The sequence below is a fragment of the Phacochoerus africanus genome, chromosome 9 (genome assembly GCF_016906955.1).
Source record: "Phacochoerus africanus isolate WHEZ1 chromosome 9, ROS_Pafr_v1, whole genome shotgun sequence".
NCBI classification, from domain to species: Eukaryota; Metazoa; Chordata; class Mammalia; order Artiodactyla; family Suidae; genus Phacochoerus; species Phacochoerus africanus.
Genome location: NC_062552.1, coordinates 90,721,445 through 90,744,564, shown reverse-complemented (window position 1 = coordinate 90,744,564; position 23,120 = coordinate 90,721,445). Strand labels below are relative to the sequence as shown.

Sequence of the window (23,120 nt, the reverse complement as noted above, 5' to 3'; positions counted from 1 at the left end):
GAAATAATTCTGTAGAGATGGTAACACCCAGGGTAAGCAGTTATGCACCTAGGAGGTTCAAGCAAGTATTTCTTAAGGGAGACTTCCCAATCTGTAAAGAACTTTTTACTAAGAAAAATTTCATACACATAAAAATATTTAACAAATCCCCATGCATCCATGACCCAGTTTCAGTGATTACTGAAGATTCTATTTTAAAGCTGGAACTTAGAGATACTATCTGATCTGTTTATCTCAGACAAAAGCAATACATTTTTAGAGGCATGTTATCTTTGGAATGGTATTCCCCTTGGAGGGCAGGCAGACACTTTAGAGGTCCTTACAGTGAAAACCTCAAAATCACAGTGGAAATTACCTAAATTCTGTTAGTTTTTAAAAAAATCATACTAGCGTCCCTTTCCCTAAATAACTTCAGAGAAGGATAGGTCTTCCAAGTCAAATCACCATGAGTAACAATGACTGATGGGAATGTCAAAGTCCCTTAAGTCTTTCCAAGGACTTCTGGAAGGTAATAAGTAGAAGGAAAAGGAACAAGGAAGGAAAAGGGTAAGGGAAGCCCAAAAGGGCACATGAGAGCCACCGAGCAAAAATGAAAGCAAAATGTTTGAAGGTACACTCACAGAGGCTTATATACATTCCAGACCAGAATTCTGGAATGTTAAGCCTCCATTTGTCTAGCATGAACTTTTAAACCCGCATCATCACACTGCCTTGGAGATCCTACTCAGCCACTAACACACCACTCTCATCACGTCTCCTAAGTTACTGTGAACCCTCACAAAGGCGTATGCACTGCTGCCATGTTTCTACCCCTCATCTGCTCCCTACAAAGACAACCACTGTGGCACATAAACTAAATACCATCTGCTGATCCTGCTGTGGCAAAGGCTCTACTCTTCTTAGGAGACAAAACCAACCTTGCTGCAACTAGATATAAATACAAGCATAAGAGAGCAACCTCCACCCCCGTCTCAGAACCTCACATTATATGAAAATATGAAATGATTCATGTGGATGGGCTTGGCTTTTCACTAGGGAGAAAGCTTGGGTTCCCGAGGAGAGCTCTAGAAAGTTCCAATTAAGCAGGCTCGGTGAGAAGGGGTGACATCACTAAGACCAGCAGTGAGCTTAAAGCCCAAACATATTAATCAAGAATGACTCTGTGGTTAGTTTATACACACGACGTCATTCAGTCTGAGCTGTGGTCCTTTCCTACCCACTGAGAAGTAGTCACTGTCATCTGATTTAATTCACATTAAAGGAACTTCCATTTCTTCAGGCTTCAATGTGAATTTGAAAACCTGCAAACAAGACCTATGATTCTGCAGAAAATGCCTTTTTCTAAGGCCCAGCAACCTGGAGCTTCATTCTCTGAAAGGGAGATTTATACTTCTCTAAGATCATATAAGAGCTAGAGAGAAGCCCTATAAGGCTAGTAGGAATCACAACTTAACTAGCAGGGGTCACATACTGAGGCAAACAGTACCTTGGAGAAGATAATCCTGTCCACTTCTTCAATGGGTGAGTGAAAGAGGTCAGAATCACTCCCAGATTCTCTTTTAAGTACACCTTGTTTTGAGGCACACTCTCTGCCTAGTCCGACATCCAGGAAGTTATCACAATCTGAAAAAAGAAAATTTATTCAACCACTGCTTTAAAAAAATATCAGTTACCTCTCATTCCAACAATCAGCCTTTTCAATCAACCAGCTAACCAACCTCCTTCCCTTCCCATATTAAACTATAAAGGACACAAATTAGTAGCTTTCAACTATGGTATTCCAATTCTCAGTTGATATAGTTACTACAGGACAATCATGAGTTTGTCATGTAAACCATAAGCACAAAAAGATAAAATGATGATTTAGAACCATAATTCTACCTATGTTTAGGCATGCAAATAGTAATCTTTTTCTCCTGGTAGAGAAGTTTTTTTTCGTTTTTGCTACCAAAATCAGAAGTTCTTTATTAGGAAACTATGTGACAGGGTGCCTTTTCTTTCTGGAAACTTGTTACTTCATCAAAATACTATGATAAAAGACAAAGGGAGAGCAAAGCTAATAAAAATATCAATGTGTTAAACCTATGGGTTCTATTAAGTAATAACAGAATTATAATTATTTAATTTCTCCTACCTTAAATACATCTGTCATTGGATGAACAATGTGATTTTAAAAAAATATCATCTAGAATCTGTTTTCAGTTCAAAAGCTAGGATATGGATTTTAAGAACCAGACGGAGGGGGCCTTGACAAAAATACCACATTCGTACATCGGGGGATTCTAAAGACTTAGTCAGCAAAGCATGTAACCCATTCTCTCCTTTAACTCTCTGAACAAAAGCCATGTGATCTGACAGCAACGAGATAAAAATATTTGCATATAATGGTAAAACCAAGCAAGATACCAACCTCCTTCAAGAAGTTTTGAAGAATGAAGCATTTCCATTCTAGTCAGCATTATGTGTGATTTGGTTGGTTTATCAAATCTGCAGGTTATACTAAGTGATGAGGGACAGAGTAGCTACTGACTATCTAGCAATTCATGAGAAATCTACCTGGAGGTTTTGCTTGAAAGTAAATTCAAGAGGAATTGACAATATAAGGTGGTGGCAAAACTAAGAAAAACCAATAATAGTTTTAGGTTCTATTGATAGACAACATACCCAAACCCAAAATAGGGACACTCCAGCCAGGATGCGCCACTTACACTGCACCTATATAGTTGTGTTTGTTCCTAAGTAAATTAAATCAAAATACCGATAAACAAAAATGCATGCATGGTAATGAGGTCACAGCAGTGGAAAAACATGAGGATACTTTCAAGTTGCAGAGGAGCTTGAAGAAAATGTGTCTGAGGACAGCTTCAGATTTGCTCTGTGCTGTTTGAAAGGGAGAACAAAGCGGCTGACTGGAAGCCACAGAGCTTCACTACAATAATTATAATTGAGCTTCCAGGCCATGGAAGACATGAGGCTCACTTCACCAGAAGGGCCGCAGTGACTGCAGCAAGAGGTTTTGAAAAAGTTGTCTATAAAGATGGGGAAGTGGAGACTGGACTAGATGACCCCCAATGTCTCTTTTAATTCTTACAGTCCATGCATGAGGAAGAGTTGTATATGTGTGTCATAGTAGGGGAGCTTACAACCTTGGAGCAGAAACGAACACATTAAGAGGTAATTTCAACACGGACATACATAAAGGAATCCAAAGCAGGGCCCACAGATTAATCTGAAAATGTTTCAGTTAAGGAAAAAAAAATTGCCTTAGTCTGTTTCAATCTTGGTCCAAACTATTTCTAAGTGTGTTAGTTCAATGGGAATAGCCCTGCCTTTAAAAGCTTGGAAATCATGGGTATTCTGGAGGTTGTTTTTAGAGTAGTACTAACTTAGGTGGAGTTAGTGGGTGTGATTATTCTACTTGTTCCCCCCCTTTCCCCACTTGGAAAAATCAAAAACTCCATTCCGTGGTTGAGGGGAAAATAGGGGGCTGGCCAAGCAAAGAAAGGGCTGTCACAGCAACTATGCTCAGCTGCTAGCTATCCAGCTGGCAGTCAAACAGACCACGTCCAAATTCCAGACTGGAAAACACAACGGCTCAAGACATTTTAATGGAAAATTCACAGGGAAGATCCAGACTCAGCCCTGGGAGGAATACCTCACCCACAAAACAAATCCAAACCAGGACTACGTGGGACCACAAACCAAGTTTGGGATGAGAATCTGCTGTTACGATACAAGTTGACGGTTAAACTGAGGTAGAGGGAAGAGTATGAAAACAAGGAATAAGGGAGAGAAGCCATTATGAAACCCCTCGAATGGAAGTGGGGATAGGGGCGGCTAAGGCAGAGCTAATCTATACCCCATGTCACATGTATTGCCAAGTTTTCAACATGGATGAATCTCCGCTTTCTTCTTATGTGCCCTTTCCTAATGAATGAAGTGGAGCAGCAAACGAAAATATAAACAGGAACAACGAGCCTGGTTTACAGTTAGAGTGATGTGGCTTAAATCTAGATCTGACAATTTACAGAAAAAAGATCCCAGGTGAGAAGTAATTTGACCCTCTAAGTCTCCATTTCCATACCAGTGAAACTGGGATGTTTTGTACCTCCTTAAAATAACTGTAGTGACGGTTGGAAATAATTTATACACATAGTAACCAGAAATCTGCCTCTCAGCACACAGCAGGTATGTGATAAACATGCCTAATGGAGTTAAGGCTTCATTAACCGATTACATGGGATTTGACAAGTATCTGGTGAGGGATGTTACACCTTGAGGTGGGTCAGTCCCATTTTTTGACCCATATGTAAATGTGTCTATGACTTTTGCGTCCTGAACCGCTAGCTTCTTAAAAGCTAGCAAAATATGCACTTTTAAAGTGCTATCTAGTTATTTGGGTCTAAATTATATATATGCAAACAAATTATAGTTGAAGAAGGGTAGGAAAACTTACCAGCAGCCCGCTCACTGGGCTTTAGCTGAACTATGCTAATCATAATGCATCTGTATTTATTTGTATTTAAATAGAAATAATATGCATTTATCTGGGATTGAAGAGTATACAGAATGATTTCAAAAATTATCTTAGTTTTGGAGTTCCTGTTGTGGCTCAGTGGTTAACGAATCCGACTAGGAACCATGAGGTTGCAGGTTCGATCCCTGGCCTTGCTCAGTGGGTTAAGGATCTGGCATTGCCGTGAGCTGTGGTGTAGGTTGCAGACGCGGCTTGGATCCCGAGTTGCTGTGGCTCTGGTGTAAGCCGACAGCTACAGCTCCGATTCGACCCCTAGCCTGGGAACCTCCATATGCCGCAGGAGCGGCCCTAGAAATGGCAAAAAGACTAAACAAACAAACAAACAACAAAAAAAAACTTAGTTTAACACTATCGCTTTATTGAGCTATGTTTAAAAGAAACCCACAAAAGTTTGAGAATACCTAGAATCTATAAGAAACTAGGCCTAAAATGAAAATCTCAGGCCTGAAATTCGGAAACAAAACCCAGATCTTGGATTTTGTTAAACTGAGGTTTAAAAAGAATCACTGAAAAGATCCGTCTTTTGGGGGCTGGGGTATGGAGAAAATCAATAAAATTCAACATTACGCCCTGGGAAAAATGCTCAGGGGTTCAAAATTCATTTCTTTAAATGAGTAAAACAAACTGCAGCATGTAGATAAATTTCCTGTGAATATTTAAATCATGGGGCAACCTCTACATGGCAGACAGTTTCACTGCTTGAATGGTTGAGAGTAATTATACTTTTAGAAAAAGCTCCAAACAGCTTAAGGAACCAAAACATAGTAAGTAGTATACTTTTAGGAAGAAGATTCTAGGAGGCTAGATGGGGGAAGTGCCAGCTAAATCTGTGAACAGGGTCAAACTTATAATATTCAGAGACCCTAAATACAACATAATAATACCCTTTCACCTCTTTCTCCATACGAGAGAAAAACAGAAAAACAAAACAAAACAAAACTCTTTTTATATTTGTTTCCAATACTTCCTTTGGAGCAAAGTCAGAGAGTTGAGAACCAGTAGGACACTTCTCTGGAAACAGGATTTGAACCATTTGTCTTAAAATTTAATACTACTGCAGGACATAGCCACAGCTAAACTGTTTCTAAAAAGACCAGTAAGTGAGGACCCAGTAATTTTTAAAGCAGGTCAGTAAAAAATCAGGAAGGTTAACAGAGGTTTCTTAGGTAATGTAGCCTCAAGAGCCCAAAATGCATATTACCAGCTTCAGTAACAGGCACAGGGACTTAAGTTATTTATCATGTCACTAGGACTCCCCCCAACCCCTTGCCCCCTTAAGGAAGGCCAGTGATGCTTAGGGATGGAAGACAATAAATAGAGCACAGAGACATTAGGGAACATACCTTACGTCACAGTGCATTAGTGGCTAACCTTGGGTAAAAAGTTGAGACTCCTAAGTAACCACAAATGATGTGCTCTGTCATTAACCAATAAGGTCTTAAGTGCATTTTCCCCTCAACTAGTGCTACTAATACTTCATGATGCTTAAGGAAAGACTCAATTGCTGACAATACTTCCAAAGATTATGGTTCTCAATCTTGGCTACAGAGCAGAGAAACCAAAGGAACTTTTAAAGACTCTGATGCCTAGGCCACACCTCAGCCCAATTAAATCAGAATCCCTGGTGGTAGGATCCAGGCATTAGCTTACTGCTAAAGCTGCCCAGATAATTTCAAAGCACAGCCAAAATTGAAAGCTGAAGGTTTAGTCCTTAAAAATACATATTTATAGTTTTACCAGATTAAGAAACCTTTGTCACATTACCTATATGCATAGCACACATGCCTTCACAGATGACTTAATAAATTATAAAGCCATGTGTGAAAACCTACCACTAAAATGAAATTTAGGTATTATATTAAATGTTCATTTTTAACTGTGAGACAAAATGCCCACAAACCCAAATCACATATGCCCCTTCTTCTGATTTATCCCATAACATGCTAACAAAGGACAGATTTCCAAATCAAGTATCCGTTATCAGAGTGAGATTGTGGCTCAAGAAAACGGACATTTTGGATGCAGTTATTCAAGCAACTGGAAGCTGGAAAATCCCTGCGTACCTGGGCTCTGTGTGGGAGCCAAAAGAGATGTTGCATCAGGGCATGGCTCAATGGTACACCAGCTTTCTCGGTTTATCTGAAGGAAAAGAAAAAGAGATTGAGTTTCACATAGTGAGGAAGTGTGTAATGATTTCATGGCTGTTACAAGTATATCTACCATACCAACACGCCTATCTTTTTAATACTTTATTGCAAAGCAGGCAAAATTATGTCAAGAAAAACTGTTTTCTTGACAATACAACAAGGCAATCTATACTCAATTAAGGCTCAAAAGACTGTCTATAAATGTTAGAAGGCAAGAGGAAAAAGATATATAAAGAGGAAGATCATGGTGCAGGGCAAGGATGAAATAAAAAAAGTTATTAACAGGTAACATGGACTAAATATTAAAATACATATTTGGCATTCTAGTTTGCAAGCTAGAAAAATGCAAAAATAATTCCTATTTATTTAAGAATTACTATAGGCTGGGTATCAGGTTAAGAAATCTACGTACATTATCTCACTTAACCCCCACAATACCTCCAAGAGGTTTGTATTATCTCTACCCAGAGAATAACTAGGTTTGGAGGAGCTGCTACAGTAATTAACAGCAGGACTGGAAATAGAACACATGTCTATGTGATTCTAAAGCATATTAAGAATCAAATACACCACCCTAAAATAATTTTTTTTTCTTTTTAAGGCTGTACCTGTGGCATATATAAGTTCCTGGGCTAGGGGTAGAATCAGAGCTGTAGCTGCAAACCTATGCCACAGCCGCAGAATGCTGGATCCGAGCCGCATCTGCAACCCATGCCGCAGCTTGTAGCGACAAGAGATCCTTAAAGCACTGAGTGAGTCCAGGGATCAAACCTGCATTCTCATGGAGACTATGTTGGGTTCTTAATCTGCTGAGGCACAACAGGAACTCCTAAAATAATTTTTTAACCTTAGCCTTTACAACTCCTAACCATCTTGACATTATAACTTTCTACTTTTACTAGATTAAAAATAATATAATTTTAAAAACCATCATTAGTTTCAACAGTCCTAACCATCTTGACATTATAACTTTCTACTTTTACTAGATTAAAAATAATATAATTTTAAAAACTCCTAACCATCTTGACATTATAACTTTCTACTTTTACTAGATTAAAAATAATATAATTTTAAAAACCATCATTAGTTTCAACAGTCCTCTCTCAGTTACTGATAAAACAAGTAGACACAACAGTACGGACACATACAGAAAACTCAAAAAACACTGGTAAACAATTTGATCTAATCAACAAATACTGAGCACTTCATCCAACAATAATACACATTTTTTTCAAGTGCACATAGTATGTTCACCAAGACAGACTCTATTCTGTGGTATAATACAAGTCTCATATTTGAGGATTAAAAATCATATTAAGTATGTTGTTTGATCACAACAGTATCAAACAAGAAACCAAAAACAAGAAGTTACCTGGAAAAAACTATAAGTATTTTCTTTTCTTTTTTTTTTTTTCTTTTTAAGGCTACACCCGAGGCATATGGAAATTCCCAGGCTAGGGGTCTAATCAGAGCTGTAGCTGCCGGCCTACGTCACAGCCACAGCAGCACCAGATTTGAGCCATGTCTGCGACCTACACCATGGTTTGCAGCAATGCCAGATCCTTAACACACTGACCAAGGCCAGTGATTGAGCCTGCATCCTTATGGATACTAGTTGGGTTCATTATTGCTGAGCCATGACGAGAACTCCAAAACTGTAAATATTTTAAAAATTAAAACAAAAACGAAAAAACTTGTAGGGAGTTCCTGTTGTGGCTCAGCAGTAATGAACCCAACTAGTATCCATAAGGATGCAGGCTTGATCCCTGGCCCCATTCAGTGGGCTAAGGATCTGGCATTGCGGCAAGCCGTGGTGCAGGCCAGCAGCTACAGCTCCAATTCGACCCCTAGCCTGGGATCTTCCATATACCTTGAGGGCAGCCCTGCAAAAAAGAAAAAAAAAAGACAAAAAAAAACAAAAACCAAACTTCTAAAAGAATTCAGGAATCAAAAAAAAAAAAAATCTTAAGGAAACATTAAATATCAGAAAATATTTCAAAGTGAATAAAAATTAAAACACTGCCTATAAAAATCTGTGAGAGCAAAATTTATAATATTGAGTCCCAACATCAAAAAAGAAATACCAAAATTCATTCAAGAAGGTACAGATAATTTGGGAGTTCCCACCATGGTGCAATGGGTTAAGAATCCCATTGCAGCAGGATGGGTCGCTGTGGAGGCAACAGGTTCGTCCCCAGCCTGATGCAATCGGTGTAGTGCGCTAAAGGTTCCATCAGGTGTTGCTAATGCTACAGCGTAGGTCGCAGCTGTGGCTCAGATTCAGTCTCTGGCCTAGGAACTTCCATATGCCACAAGAGTGGCCATAAAATTAAAAAAAAAAGAAAGAAAGAAAAAGAAATAAGATAATCCAAACGCATTTATTCTATTAAAGACAATGAATTCATACTTTAAAACTTTCCTATAAGGAAAACTCCAGGCCCATAAGGTGTCAGAGGTGAATGTCACAAGGCATTTAAAGAAGAAATACCACCAATTTTACACAAACTCTTACGAAAAATAGAAGAGGAGGGAACAACAGACAGCTCATTTTATGAGCCTAACATTAACCTGACACCAAATAAGGTACAGAAAACTATTTGGCAAAATTCAACATTTAAAATTCATAGAACGCTGGAAATAGAAAGGCAGTTCCTCAAGCTGATCAAGAAAAACTGATAGTTAACACCAAACTTAATGACTTAATGGTTAAGGACTAAATATTTTCACTCTGAGATCAAAAGCAAAGCAAGAATGTCCACTTTTGTTCAATATATACAGGAGGTTCTTGCCAATGCAGTAAAGCAGAAAAAGAAATAAAATGCATAGATTTGGAAAAGAAGCAGTTTTACTACTTAATTCATAGATGGCATGACTGCCTATGTAGAGAATCCTAAGGAAGTTACAAAAATGCTGGTAGAATAAATGAGTTTCACAAAGCTATAAGATACAAAGTCAATGTATAAAAAAATCAATACTAGTTCTATATATTAGCAGTGAATAATTAAAACTTAAAAACAAAAGTAATACCATTTACAACAGCATCAAGAAATATAAAATAACTAGGTATAAATTTAGTAAAATATGAGCAAGACCTGTACTCTAAAAACTGCAAAACAAAATTGAGAAGAACTAAAGCAGGCTTAAATAGAGACATCATGTTCATAAGTCAGAAAACTCAATACTGTTAAATTGTTAATTCTCCCCAATTCATCACTACTTGATTTCAAGACTTACTATAAAAGCTGTATTAATAACGCCAGTGTGGGTATAGCTATAAAGACAGACATAAACACCCACAGAACAAGAGAAAATCTACAGACTTTCACAGTATCACCTATTCATTTCTGACAAAGTTGTTTAGGTATTCCAATGAGGAAAAGACTAGTTTTCTTGAACAAATGATGTTGCAACAATTGGGTATTCATATGAAAACAAATAAATCTCCCTCAAATCTCAAACTTTATATCATCGATAAAAATGAACTCAAAATACATCCAAATGTTAAAACTAAAACAACAAAACTTCTAGAAAGAAACATAGGGGAGTGTTTTTTATGACCTTGGGTTAGGCAAAGATTTCCTAGCATGCATTTAAAAAGCATGAAAAAAACTCATAAATTTGACTACATCAATATTTAAACAAATTTTTGCTCCTCAAAAATGCATTGTTTGGAAAATGAAAAGGCAAACCAGAGAATGGGAGAAAATATTTACAAAACATCTATTTTCCAAAGGATTTGTACTTAGAATATTAAAATAAAATCAACAATAACAACAAAAAACCTCTTAATAATACCAAAAGATAAACAACATGCTTTTTAAAATGGACATAAGATTTGAATAAACATTTCATCAAAGAAGATATATGAAAGGAAATAAACACAGGAAAAGATGCCCAACATCATTATCATGAGAGAAAAGTAAATTAAAACTGATAGGAAAATAACAGTGTATGTCCATCAGAATGGTTAAAATTAAAAACATAATTCCAAGCGTTGACAAAGATGGAGCAAATGAAACACTGAAAACATTGTTGGCAGAATGCGAAAATAGTGTAGTCACTTTAGGAAGGAGTTTAGCAGCTTCTTATAAAGTCAAACATACACACAACACAGCAATCCCACTATGGTATTTATCCAAGAAAAGTCAAAACATACCTCTACACAAAAGGAACCCTATTATACTGTTGGTGGGAATGTAAATTGGTGCAACCACTGTGGAAAACAGTATGAAGAGGCCTCAGAAAACTAAAAATAGAATTACCATTTGATCCAGCAATACTACTCCTGGGCATCTATCCAGAGAAAACTATGACTTGAAAAGACACATATACTCCAATGATCATTGAAGCGCTATATATATACAACAGCCAAGACATGGAAACAACCTAAAGGTCCATCGACAGAGGAATGGATCAAGAAGATGTGGTACATATACACAATGGAATATTACTCAGCCATTAAAAGAAACAAAATACCAGCATTTATAGCAACACGGATGGACCTAGAAATTAACGTGTAAAGTGAAGTCAGTCAGACAATGAGACACCAACATCAAATGCTCTCACTTACATGTGGAATCTAAAAAAAGGACACAATGAACTTTGCAAAACAGATACTGACTCACAGACTTTGAAAAACTTACAGTTTCCAAATGAGACAGGGTGGGGGGTGGGGGGTTTGGAATGGAAATGCTGTAAAATTTGCTTGTGATGATTGTTGTATACCTATAAATGTAATTCAAGCAATAAAAAAAAGAAAAAGAAAAAAACACATATCTCTACACAAAGACTTTTTACTGGAATTTCACAGCAGCTTAATTCATGACAGCTGCAAAACCTGAAAAGAGCCCAGACTGCCATCAATGGGTAAATAGATAAATAAATTGTTACACATCCATCCATTTGATGCAACAGACTCACAATAAGAAGTAATGAAGTACTAATACAAACAACATGGGCAAAGCTCAAGATCATTATGCTAAATTAAAAAAAAAAAAAAAAAAAAAGCCAGACAAAAAGACTACATACCGTATGGTCCCACTTACACAGTAACTTTAGAAAAGGTGAAACTAGTGCAAGAAAGCGTATTAGTTAGTGATTAACAGGGCTGGAGAAAGAGAATGATCGCAAGGGAAAAGGAGGGAACTGTATGGGTGATGGAAATGTTCCTATCATGACTGTGGCAGTAAGTGCACAATTCAAACATGTCAAAACTTACCAAGCAGTGAACTTAAAGCTGAATTAAAAATTTAAATGCTGAGTTTTAGTGTATATAAATTATATCAATAAAATTGAAAAATATATCTCCCAAGTATAATAAATGTTTTCGTTTTCACAACTCCTAAAACCATAATGTTTGGGGGTTTTTTTTGGCCACAGCTTGATATGGGATCTCAGTTCCCAGACCAGGGATTGAACTCAGTCCGCAGTGGTGAAAGCACCAAGTCCTAACTTCATCAGGCAACTCCCCAACACCTTAATATTATAACACTTTAGTTTCCCTAGCACGGAAATACTCAGCGCTAAGTCTAAACAATATAAGGAGTTATCTAAACAAATTATCAAGTAGTTGAATATTTGTAATGCTCAAAAGATGATTTTATTTAACGGTCTCTAGCATACAGTATGTACCGACTAGTAAATTTCCGACCTTTGGTAAGAAGATACTAAACTATATATGTGAGAAAGACCAAGTTTACTGAATATGCTAAAGGATACAAGGTAGAGAGCTATGGGCATTCTTTCAAATTACAACTGTTTGAAAAAGAAGAAAAAGGAATTAAACTTCTTGCAAGTAACCATGCCAACCTAGAACCACATGAAACAAAAACACCAAATCATTTGTTAATTTCATCTTTTTTACATTAAGAAGGAGAGGAGGCAGGAACGAGGAGGAGCCGTTAACGTTTTAGTTCCTGGTGTGTAACAAAATAATGCCAAAAATTTGAAAGTGATACTGAATGGAAAAGAACCTTCAGCAGGTTCCTCGGGATTATGGAAAATATCCCCTTTCAAAATGTAATTTGAGTGTGCATAAGGAAGTAACCTCAAATTCAGTAACCTTAACAAACCCTATCCACATCTTTCAAAGAACTGAAACAGCAAAGTTCCCTCTTAAAAAAAAACCTTTCATTTAGAGGAGGACTTTCCTACTGTGAACTGCATCCCGTTTGAAATAAGTCAAATTTCACTTCCACTAAGGTAAGTTTCTCTGTTAAGAGGAAAAGCCAGAGTCCAGAATTTATGTACTTTTGCTCCTTGAATATGGCAACAAATTTAAATGTTAACAGAAAAAAAAAGCAGATCCTTTAATAACAGCAAAGAATGCTAAGCCGCTCTGAATTACAAAGACATCGCATTCTCCCATTCCGTGACCTTCAACAATTCTCCAGTCAACATTTTAGGAAACTTTGCTAAAATTCTTTATCTTAGAATGTTTTTCATCACCTTTCAATACCACATATTATTCCACAGCCAATGAGTGAACTGAACGTTCTTTGCCTTCAATAACTTGGGGGACTAACAGACTATACTTTTCATGTCATTTTAGGCATTTGCATGTTACACAGAGTCACACATTTTGCATTTTGCAAAGTAACATAAATAATAGCTAAATATTTATTTAAAATAATATATAATGCTGACTGAAAGAGTGAAATTAAAATTGAATACACACTAATTTCTGAATAACCATGACGAGAACATATTAGTTATGGGAGACAATTCTGCATGGGTCTCCCCTATTTCAGCATGTCTTGTGAGCAAACGACATTGACTGTCCTTTTGTTCTAGACTATCTTTTCAAGAATAGCTATATATCAAACAGCTTTGGAAGACAGAGATGTTTCTTTCTTTCTTTTCTTTCTTTCCTTCTTTGTCCTTTTAGGGCCAAACCCATGGCATATGGAGGTTCTCAGGCTAGGGGTCTAATTGGAGCTGTAGCCACCGGCCAACGCCAGAGCCACAGCGACACGGGATCTGAGCCACCTCTGCGACCTACACTACACCTCACGGCAACGCCAGATTCTGAATCCACTAAGCGAAGCCAGGGATTGAACCCCCAACATGGTTCCTAGTTGGATTTGTTTCCGCTGTGCCACGATGGGAACTCCAAGATATGTTTCTTTCTAAAGCAAAGGGAAAATATGTTTACTGCCTAATATAATAAAGACAATACCTAAGTCTGGACAAAGGCTAGGTTTCCCGGCTGTGACACAGCATCTACTTGGGCCCCTCCATGTTGCCCCCATGGGACTAGGGAAGCAAGAACAATCAGTAAGACGCTGATGCTCAATGTGCTTTTTGAACAATGAGTAATCTGTTTCTGACCCAGGAGTCCTGTGACTTCTTCAGCTAACAGCTGTGAAATTGTTAGACTAACTTGGTAGCTTGCAAGGATTAAAAATCTCAAACCCATCACAGTTTTGACAGTTAGTATATATTAAACAGTATTAAAACATTTAAACACAGCATCTATGTTTAAATCTGACTGCACCTATGTGGTAAAAACCCTAATCTGATTCAATTTTTTATTGACTGGTTATGCCTGAATGATCACAAAGGGACAACCAATATCCATTTTAACTTTTCTGTAGCTTCCTGAATTTTCCTTAATGATTATGTGTTACTTTTATATTTTTTGGCCACATCTGTGGCATACGGAAGTTCCTGGGCCAGAGATCAAACCTGAGCCACAGCAGTGACAATGCCAAGGCCTTAACCACTGGGCCACCAGGGAACTCCTATGTTTCTTAATTTTTTTTTTATTTTTATAAACTTGACTAGCATAAAATTCTCATATACAGGGCCTTATCAATTTCTCCAACGTTAACATCTTACATAACCAAGATGCATTTGTCAACACTAAGAAACCAACACTGGTACGTTACTATGAATTCAACTCCAGACTTTGGAATTCACTCATTTTTCCGTTAATGTTCTTTTCTGTTCCAGGATCCAGTCCAGGATACCACACTGCATTCTGAATGTGCAATTTTGCATTTTAACATCTTTACTGAAAGGTAATTCATATACTCTAAAACTCACCCATGTAACTGTATGAGTCAATGGTTTAGTACCTTAACACAGTTATGTAACCATCACCACTACTTAATTTTAGAACATTTTAGGGCATCAAAAAGAAACTCTGTATTCCTTAATAGTCAGACCCACCACAGCCTCCACCTCCCAGTTCTAGGCAATCATTAATCTACTTTGTCTCTATGGATTTGCCTACTCTGGAAATTTCATACAAATGGAATCAAACAATATGTGGTCTTTGGGGACCGGCTTCTTTCACTTAGTAAGACGATTTCAATGTTCACTGGTGTCACAACATATGCCAGTTCTTCATTTTACTGCCAAATAATAATCCACTGTATGGATATATACCTGCATTTTATTTACTTTCCAGCTGATGGACATTTGAGCTCTTTTCATTTTCTGGCTGTTACGAACAATGCTGCTACAAATATCCATATACAAGTTTTTGTTGGACATATTTTCGTTTCTCTTGGGTATATACCTAGGAGTGGAACCACTGTATCATAACTTCAGGTTTAACATTTTGAGGAACTGCCAGACTTTTCCAAAGGTGGCTACGCTGACGTTCCCACTAGCAATGTATGAGTATTCTAATTTCTTCACACCCTTGTCACTGTTCTTGTCTGTGTTTGATTACAGCCATCCTAGCAGGTATGAGTAGTATCTCACGTGAGTATATATTTCTTTTAAAAATAGGAAATACTGGAGTTCCTGTCATGGCGCAGCAGAAACAAATCCGACCAGGAACCATGAGGTTGCGTGTTCGATACCTAGCCTCGCTCAATGGGTTAAGGATCTGGTGTTGCCATGAGCTGTGGTGTAGGTTGCAGACGGGGCTCAGATCCTGCGTTGCTGTGGTTGTGGGGCAGGCCGGCAGCTGTAGGTCCAATTTGACCCCCTAGCCTGGGAACCTTCATATGCTGTGGGTGCGGCCCTAAAAAGCAAAAAAAAAAGAATAAAATAGGAAATATTTTTCAATCTATTGGTTACTTTCTAGGAAAGAGAGAGTCTATGAAGACATAATACCAAACACTCCCAGATTTGTTCCTTCCTTTTTATTTAAAAAATGTACTAAATACCTTTTATGTATCAAAACATCATGTCAAGTCTTAAAAGCAGAAGTAGTAAAAGAATGGAATTCTCAAAGAAGTCACAATTTATGTGAGAAAGAAGTGGAAATACTAAGTAAACAAAGCTTTCCATAGCATTTTCTACACAGCAGACACTGAAATGTGTGCTGACTTGGACAAGGTGTGGTATGACCAACAGAAATGGGAATTAGAGTGAAATGCGACACTGGAATGACAAAGCATATTTTAAATGCTTTATACATTCCTGCCCAGGTCACAGATGCTACACACGGACACACAGGGCCAGAGTAACCAACCAACAACTATTCTCTTTCACTTCATACAAGGCATTGCACAAAACACAGAGTGAGGAAGTCAGAGATTGCCACATCCTTGCAGAGAAGCAGAACGCTGAGAGATTAGAGTTTCACAGAAGTTAAGGAAGAGGGCTAAAATGAGAAGGTAGGTCCATAGTGCCAGCTGCTGCTGAGAAGTCAAAACTGATGAATTTTAAAAAAAGAAGTTACTGAATTGGGCAACCGGGAGGCTTACGGTGTCTTTGGAAAAGTCAGTTTTAACACGACAAGTGAGATCAGAATGAAAACTGTAAAGCATCCCATTATATTTCTAAGTTCATGGTGCTTTAAAATTTATAAAGTACTGTCACCTAGATTTGACCTTTTTCCCATCCATGAAGAGGCATGTTGTCATTTTTGGGAAGAGGCCACACACTCGCTGAGGCTAGATTTTGTCATAATACATTTGTGTGTGAACTGTATTGTACTGGTAATTTTATCTGCTCAAAAGACTGTAAGATTCTAAGAACCTGACCTCATCTTTTATTCCATGGATCTCTTCAATGAGTAATGGTAGATGCTTACAGATTTATCTCTGAGTTCATTATCCTCAGTGATTTCACAGAGAGCTAAAAGTTGGGAGAACCTTTAGGATTGTCACTCTGCCTCCCTTTACTAAAGCCATTTATAAAAGAAAGAAGAAAGAAAAAAAAAGAGCGAGAGCAAGAGAGGGGCAATGAGACTCAAAGAAGGTAACACAACATTTAGAGACTGAGTGAGGACCCAGTTTTCCTCACTTTTGGTCCAGTGCTCTTTCCTCATTCCCACAAGTACCTGTTGTTCTTAACTTTGTCTCAGAATCCAACAATTATTTAAACAATTTTTAATAGCAACATTAAATTGAATAAGTCTGACAAAGTGCATCTGACATCTCTGGAGAAGATTTGTTAGAAAATAAGAGTTGCTGTTTAATTTAGACAAAAATATTTAGAAAATTACCATAATGAAACAACTAAAACATGGAACCGTGGGTGCCAATTTTTTGAACGATGAAATGCTATAATCGAAAGAAATGTCTTTTATTTGTTTGTTTTGGCTTTGTCTATTTCCAGGAGCCTGCGTTTTCAATCACTAACAGTTAATTAACAATGATGTGCTGAGAAGGCTCACTGTCTCTAAGGACACAAAAAAAACCTTAAGGAAATCTGCCAATGATGAAGTTCCAGTCAGTTCCTTCTTTGGAATTAGGACTCATACACAAACATTTAAAAGTAAAACCTATACTGAAAAATAGTAGTATTTCAGGTAAATCAAAGACTTCCCCATCAGGAAAGGATGGGGAAATCTAGTATAAGAAATCTTTCTATGGCTATCTTGCTGATTTATCTACACAGCTAGCCAGTCAGCTTTTAGGGAGTACCCACCTTATGCAAGAAATAGCATCAAGGTTCAGCAATAGACAGACAAATCATGATCCTGATGACAATCTGCACTATAGATCTCACAGTTTAAAAGTATGAGGAAACTTTGTTCATTTAAAATATCAAGGGTTGGGGTTCCCTGGTGGCTCAGGTAAAAAATAAAATAAAATAAAGTAAAATAAAATAAAATAGAAAATTCCTTCCTTAAAAAAAGTCAAGGATTGGAGGTCCCGTCATGGCACAGTAGAAACGAATCCGACTAGGAACCATAAGGTTGCGGGTTCGATCCCTGGCCTCACTCAGTGGGTTAAGAGTCCGGCGTTGCCCTGAGCTTGGTGTAGGTCGCAGACGAGGCTCGGATCCTGTGTTGCTGTGGCTGTGGCATAGACTGGCAGCTACAGCTCCGATTAGACCCCTAGCCTGGGAACCTCCATATACTGCAGGTATGGCCCTAAAAAGAGAGAGAGAGAGAAAAAAAAAAAGTCAAGGATCATATCCCACCACATCCCAGGATGAGAGATGTATATATATGGTCTACAGATTACAAGACCTAATGAAATAACTCCGCAAACTGTGGACTACAGATTGGGAAACACTGATTAGTTTGTGAAATACAATAGAATCACAAGTACTTGAAACTCTGAGAGGTAAGGAAGTCTTTAGAATAATAATAATAAAAAAAGATATTTCTGGTTCAGAGATTTGGATAAAGTTTAGTAAAGCTGATGGTATGTGAGGAAGCCCTACAAGGGGGAAGTGTGCTTAAGAGAGAGCTGGTGGGGCAGGGAAGTCCAGCCATGTGAAAAAGAACATGAGCAAAGCAGTCAGGATGCTTCAGAGCTGGAATTCATAGTTTTGCATGGCACAGACTCCTTCAAGAATCTAAGGGAAGCCATGGATCCCTTACCAGAAACACACATGTGCATCCAGTCAGTGGTTCTGGAGCACAGCTTTACAACCCAGAATAAGGACTTTTCCTTAGATGTTTCTGAGGAGCACACAAAGCCCAAAGGTGTCTAGAAGTATCAACAGAGGAAAGAAGAAAAAGGGTGATATGGCTACAATGAATCCAAGCTTTAGGGCGGACACCCCCACTCCCCAATTATATAAGAAGAAGAGTGAAAAAAATAAGTATTATTCTATGAACTATATGCAACTGTAGAGTGTATAAATAAGATGGGATAGCGGGGAGGGAGGAAGCATAGGACATCCAGGACACAGAGACCTGTCAGGAGGAGCCTGGACTAATCTAGACTGGAGGCAGCATGTGCCCAGACTGGGACATGGCCTTTGGAGCATGGAAGCAGCAGCAGGTCGGTCAGTAAGCTGGTTCGAAGGGCAGAATCCACAGAGATGAAAGAGAAAGGGAGGAGTTCCCGTTGTGGCTCAGCAAAAATCAATCTGACTAACATCCATGAGGATGCAGGTTCGAGCCCCGGCCTCACTCAGTGGGTTAAGGACCCGGCATTGCCGTGAGCTATGGTGTAGATTGCAGATGTGGCTCAGATCTGGTGTTCCTGTGTCTGTGGTACAGGCCAGCAGCTACAGCTCCTATTCAACCCTAGCCTAGGAACCTCCATAAACTACGCCCTAAAAAAAAAAAGAAGAAAGAGGACTAAAAAAAATCTACAATTTAACGGATATATAGAAAATCCAGAGGAGACGATGATGATGCCGTCTACTTGACTGTGTTGAGTCTGAAGTGTTAAGACATCTTTCAAATGGTTAAATGAAGTTATGGATTTTGAGAGAAAGGCTGGAACTAGCCTCATCTATTCTTGAGTAAAAGGTGAAAAGAATGTGTAAGAGAGCAGAGGCAGAACACACCAAGAGAAAAGACACATGGAAGGCAGCATTCATGTTAGGTAATACACATCTGGAGGTGGAGTAGCTTGGAAAGCTCATACTAGCTGGCTTCTTAAAAACACAAACAGCAAAAGTAAATGTGTATTAGGAAATGCAAATAAATCAAAACCATGGAGCGATACCACATCACACCCACTAGGAGAGTTACTGAACACACACACACACCAGAAGAGACAAAAAAAACCCAGAAAATAACAAGTGTTGTCGAGAATGTGGAGAAACTGAAACCTTTGTGCATTGCTCTTGAGAGTGTAAAATGGCCTAGTTGCTGTGGAAAACAGTAAGGGGGTTCCTCAAAAACTTGGAATAGAATTACCATATGATCCAGCAGTTCCATTTCTGCATACACACCCAAAAGAATCGAAAGCAGGGACTTGAAAAGATATTTGTACATCAATGTTCACAGCAGAACTATTCACAACTAAAAGGGGAAAAACAACCCAAATGGCCAACAGATTAATGGATAACAAAATGCAGGGAGTTCCCATTGTGGCTCAGTGGGTTATGAACCCAACTAATATCCATGAGGATGCAGGCTTGATCTCTGCCCCTACCCAGTGGGTTAAGGATCTGGCAGATCCAGCATTGCCACGAGCTATAGTGTACATTGAAGATGCAGCTTGGATGTGGCATTGCTGTGGCTGTGGTGTAGGCCGGCAGCTGCAGCTCCGACTGGACCCCTAGCCTGGAAACTTCCATGTGCCAGAGGTGCGTCCCTCAAAAGACAAAAACAAAAACAAAGGCAGTATGAATGCAATGGAATATTACTCAGCCTTAAAGTAAGAAATGAATTCTAACATATGCTATAATATGGATGAACCCTGAAGACATTATGCTAAGTGAAATAAGACAGTCACAAAAGGACAAATATAGTATGATTTCCCTTAAACAAGACACCTAGAGTAGTCAAATTTGTAGACAAAAAGTAGAATGGTGGTTGCCAGGGACTAGGGGGAGGGGGAAATGGGGAGTTACTGTTTTACAGGTACACAGTTTCAGATTTACAAAGATGAAAAAGTTCTGGAGATAGATAGTGGTATATAATAGTTGCACAACAATGTAAACGTACTTAAAGCCACTGAACTGTACATTTAAATGTGGTAAATACTGTTATACATTTTTCCACATTAAAAAAAAAAGAGTGTGCAATAGTTACAGACAAGCAAGCTTGTTTGGAGAGAAGTCAGGCAGCCCACGGTCAGCCCACGGTAATCTGGGCCAGATGTGACCAATCATGGTCAATGCCATTAACCAGAGGACAAACTCCTTATGCACAGAGTGTGGAAAGAATGTCAAAACATGTATCAGCATTTTCAACCACATCCTGTATACAGTGACAGTAATGCCAAGCAGATCATATTCATGTGTGAAAAATACTGTGCTTCCTATATAAGCAGCTGTTTAAGAGGTATAAATTAGATTACAAAACATCTCTCCCTCCTGCCTAGTTTCAGACTCACTGATGTGACAGATAAATTTGCCCTGGTCTCGGGTCTATTTTTCAACAACGCCACTGTTTCTCACACAATGAGGCAACTTAAAGGCCACACCATGTGGCTCCAATTGAAACATTTTCAGAGTGCTTGCTATAGGTCAGAGAAAATGCCAGGCCCTGATTATATACATGGTAACATCTCTCCTCATGTTAGTCTCTTTTTCCAAAAGGTGACCTCGAAGACAGAGGTTTCTGCACTACTGGATGATAAGCTGGTTCTTTGTACTATTGACACTTTTCTTGGCCAGGTCTGAGACTAGGCCTGGCAGAAGATTCTGATCACCAGCAGAATCAGAAGACTAGAAAGCAACAAGTGTTGGGATTGCTAATCATTTGAATTTTAAGAGAAAAACTAAGATAACGATTAATAAGCCCCTTCATCTACGTTTTGCCCTATGGAATCTTTGAACTATTAGCAAAATACAGGGTTGGCAACTGAATGAGTAGGAGAGGGAATAGTTCAAAATGACTCTGAAATTCTGTTTAGTAAGTAGCTGGAAACGAGGAAAACAGACTCTGCCATTAAATATCAATGTCCCATGGAAGAATAAATTACCAAAAACCACTTGCCGGCTCTGGCTCCATTTACGATTCTTTAGCTAAAAAACAAACTTAGCCCTTTGTCCATGATCATGGACACTACGATACTGAACATCCAAAGTTCTGGTGGGTTTCAGTACATACAGAACATGGGATAACAGAAGTTAATTCAAAAGAAACGTAGACCCATGCAGGTAATTTTTGGTTCCTATCATGAAGCCTGGGACCCATGCTGTGTTCTCATCAGTTTTAAAAGAGAGCTGGACATATTTTCAGCAGAGAGGGAACTGTATTTTGTTTTTGGCAGTGTTTCTGCTACTGTTTATATATCTGAACATCCTAATAAATTACAGCTCATGGTTACACCCAGCCTTCCCAGCCATTGCCTGTATTTACTTCCTCTGCAACTGTCTCAGGAGATCTAGCCAGAGTTACAGGCTGAACAAAAGGAAGTAAAAACCCCACCATCTGGACAGAGAAGCCAATGCTTGAGTCAAAATCTTTTCAGGGAATCAGACTATAACTGAGCAGATAGGCATTACTGTCTTCAATCCTTAGCCTTCTTATGCCTTTTGTTTGAAGGGATATGCAAGCATCTTAGAGCAAGTAAACTTCTTAAAGGATGATGTGAGTTTCTCTGGAAATAAACACTGGAACTAAAGACAAACTACTCCTGCACTTTCGCTAATGAGCTCAGGTGGCCTGCCCAAACATGGATGGGGAGGGGGTTGTCCTGCTCTGTAAATATTTTCATTCAATGTACACAAAACATGTACAAATCTTTTAACCATTCATCTGATACTCTGAATTACTAGTTACAAATTATACTTGCAATAAGTCATCAGTAACATGAAGAATCATGTCATTATTAAGAGGCAGTATTTTTCCAAGTACGCAAAGTTATAAAACTAGTAAAACAGGAATGCTCCCTAAACTAAAATCAGTTTAAGTTAGCAGTCAGTCCTAGATTCTGACCCCCTTTTTCTTGGTATGCTAGTTTTGCAGTAAGTTCCTGATACTTGATGTCCTCCTGTGTTAAGAGCGGTCTCCTACTCAATATTATCGAGTTAGCTGCTGAACTGCATTAGATAAAGGCTCCTATTGTTCACCAACTTGTGAGGTCAATACTAGCTTTTTGAAGGATCCTGGGGAAAGTGGGCATGTTGATACCAAGGGGCCTCTTCTAACAATTAAAATTCTTCATTATCTCATTTTGTCCCTGTGACTCATACTTACCAACCACTTACTGTAAGACCCAGAAGTCATATCTGCATTGGGGAAGACGGATAACCAATATGGGGAGGAAGAAAGTGTGTATGTGTGCTGTGTACTGGGCTGGGGGATGGAGGAGTGGGTGACCAAGGAATACTATCAACCTACGGCCTTTTATTTAGAAAAAAATTCACAAAGAAGATAAGATTTCAGAGGATGTTGTAGGTTGATGATGAGAATAAAGAGCTGATCTGGAGATAAGACCAATGTACCTAGCCTTAGGGAAATCTTAAGAGAAGGATTTGATGCAGAAGGGCTACCATGAACTAAGTGCACAGAGCTAATGAAGGGAACAGATCAGAATGCGGAATGAGCCAAAGAAAGTATACGGACATAACAGAGAGTGAGAATTTCAAAGCTAATCTACAGTGAACTATTAGGATGTCAAGGGAAGGGACTAGAGTGGTAAACATGTGACACCAAAGGGACAGGC

At 38.5% G+C, this 23,120-nt stretch overlaps 1 protein-coding gene across 13 annotated transcripts in view; it reads right to left on the bottom strand.

The window, feature by feature from the left end:
* AKAP13 (A-kinase anchoring protein 13) overlaps positions 1-23,120 on the bottom strand; it is a 326,734-nt gene that overhangs the window by 88,968 nt on the left and 214,646 nt on the right. For all 13 annotated transcript variants that reach the window (XM_047797871.1, XM_047797877.1, XM_047797876.1 and 10 more), the window contains 2 exons: positions 6,601-6,676; positions 1,487-1,623 (listed from right to left, as the gene is read on the bottom strand). In XM_047797871.1, the coding sequence (XP_047653827.1) occupies positions 1,487-1,623; positions 6,601-6,676 (213 nt within the window). The remainder of the gene's footprint in view (positions 1-1,486; positions 1,624-6,600; positions 6,677-23,120) is intronic.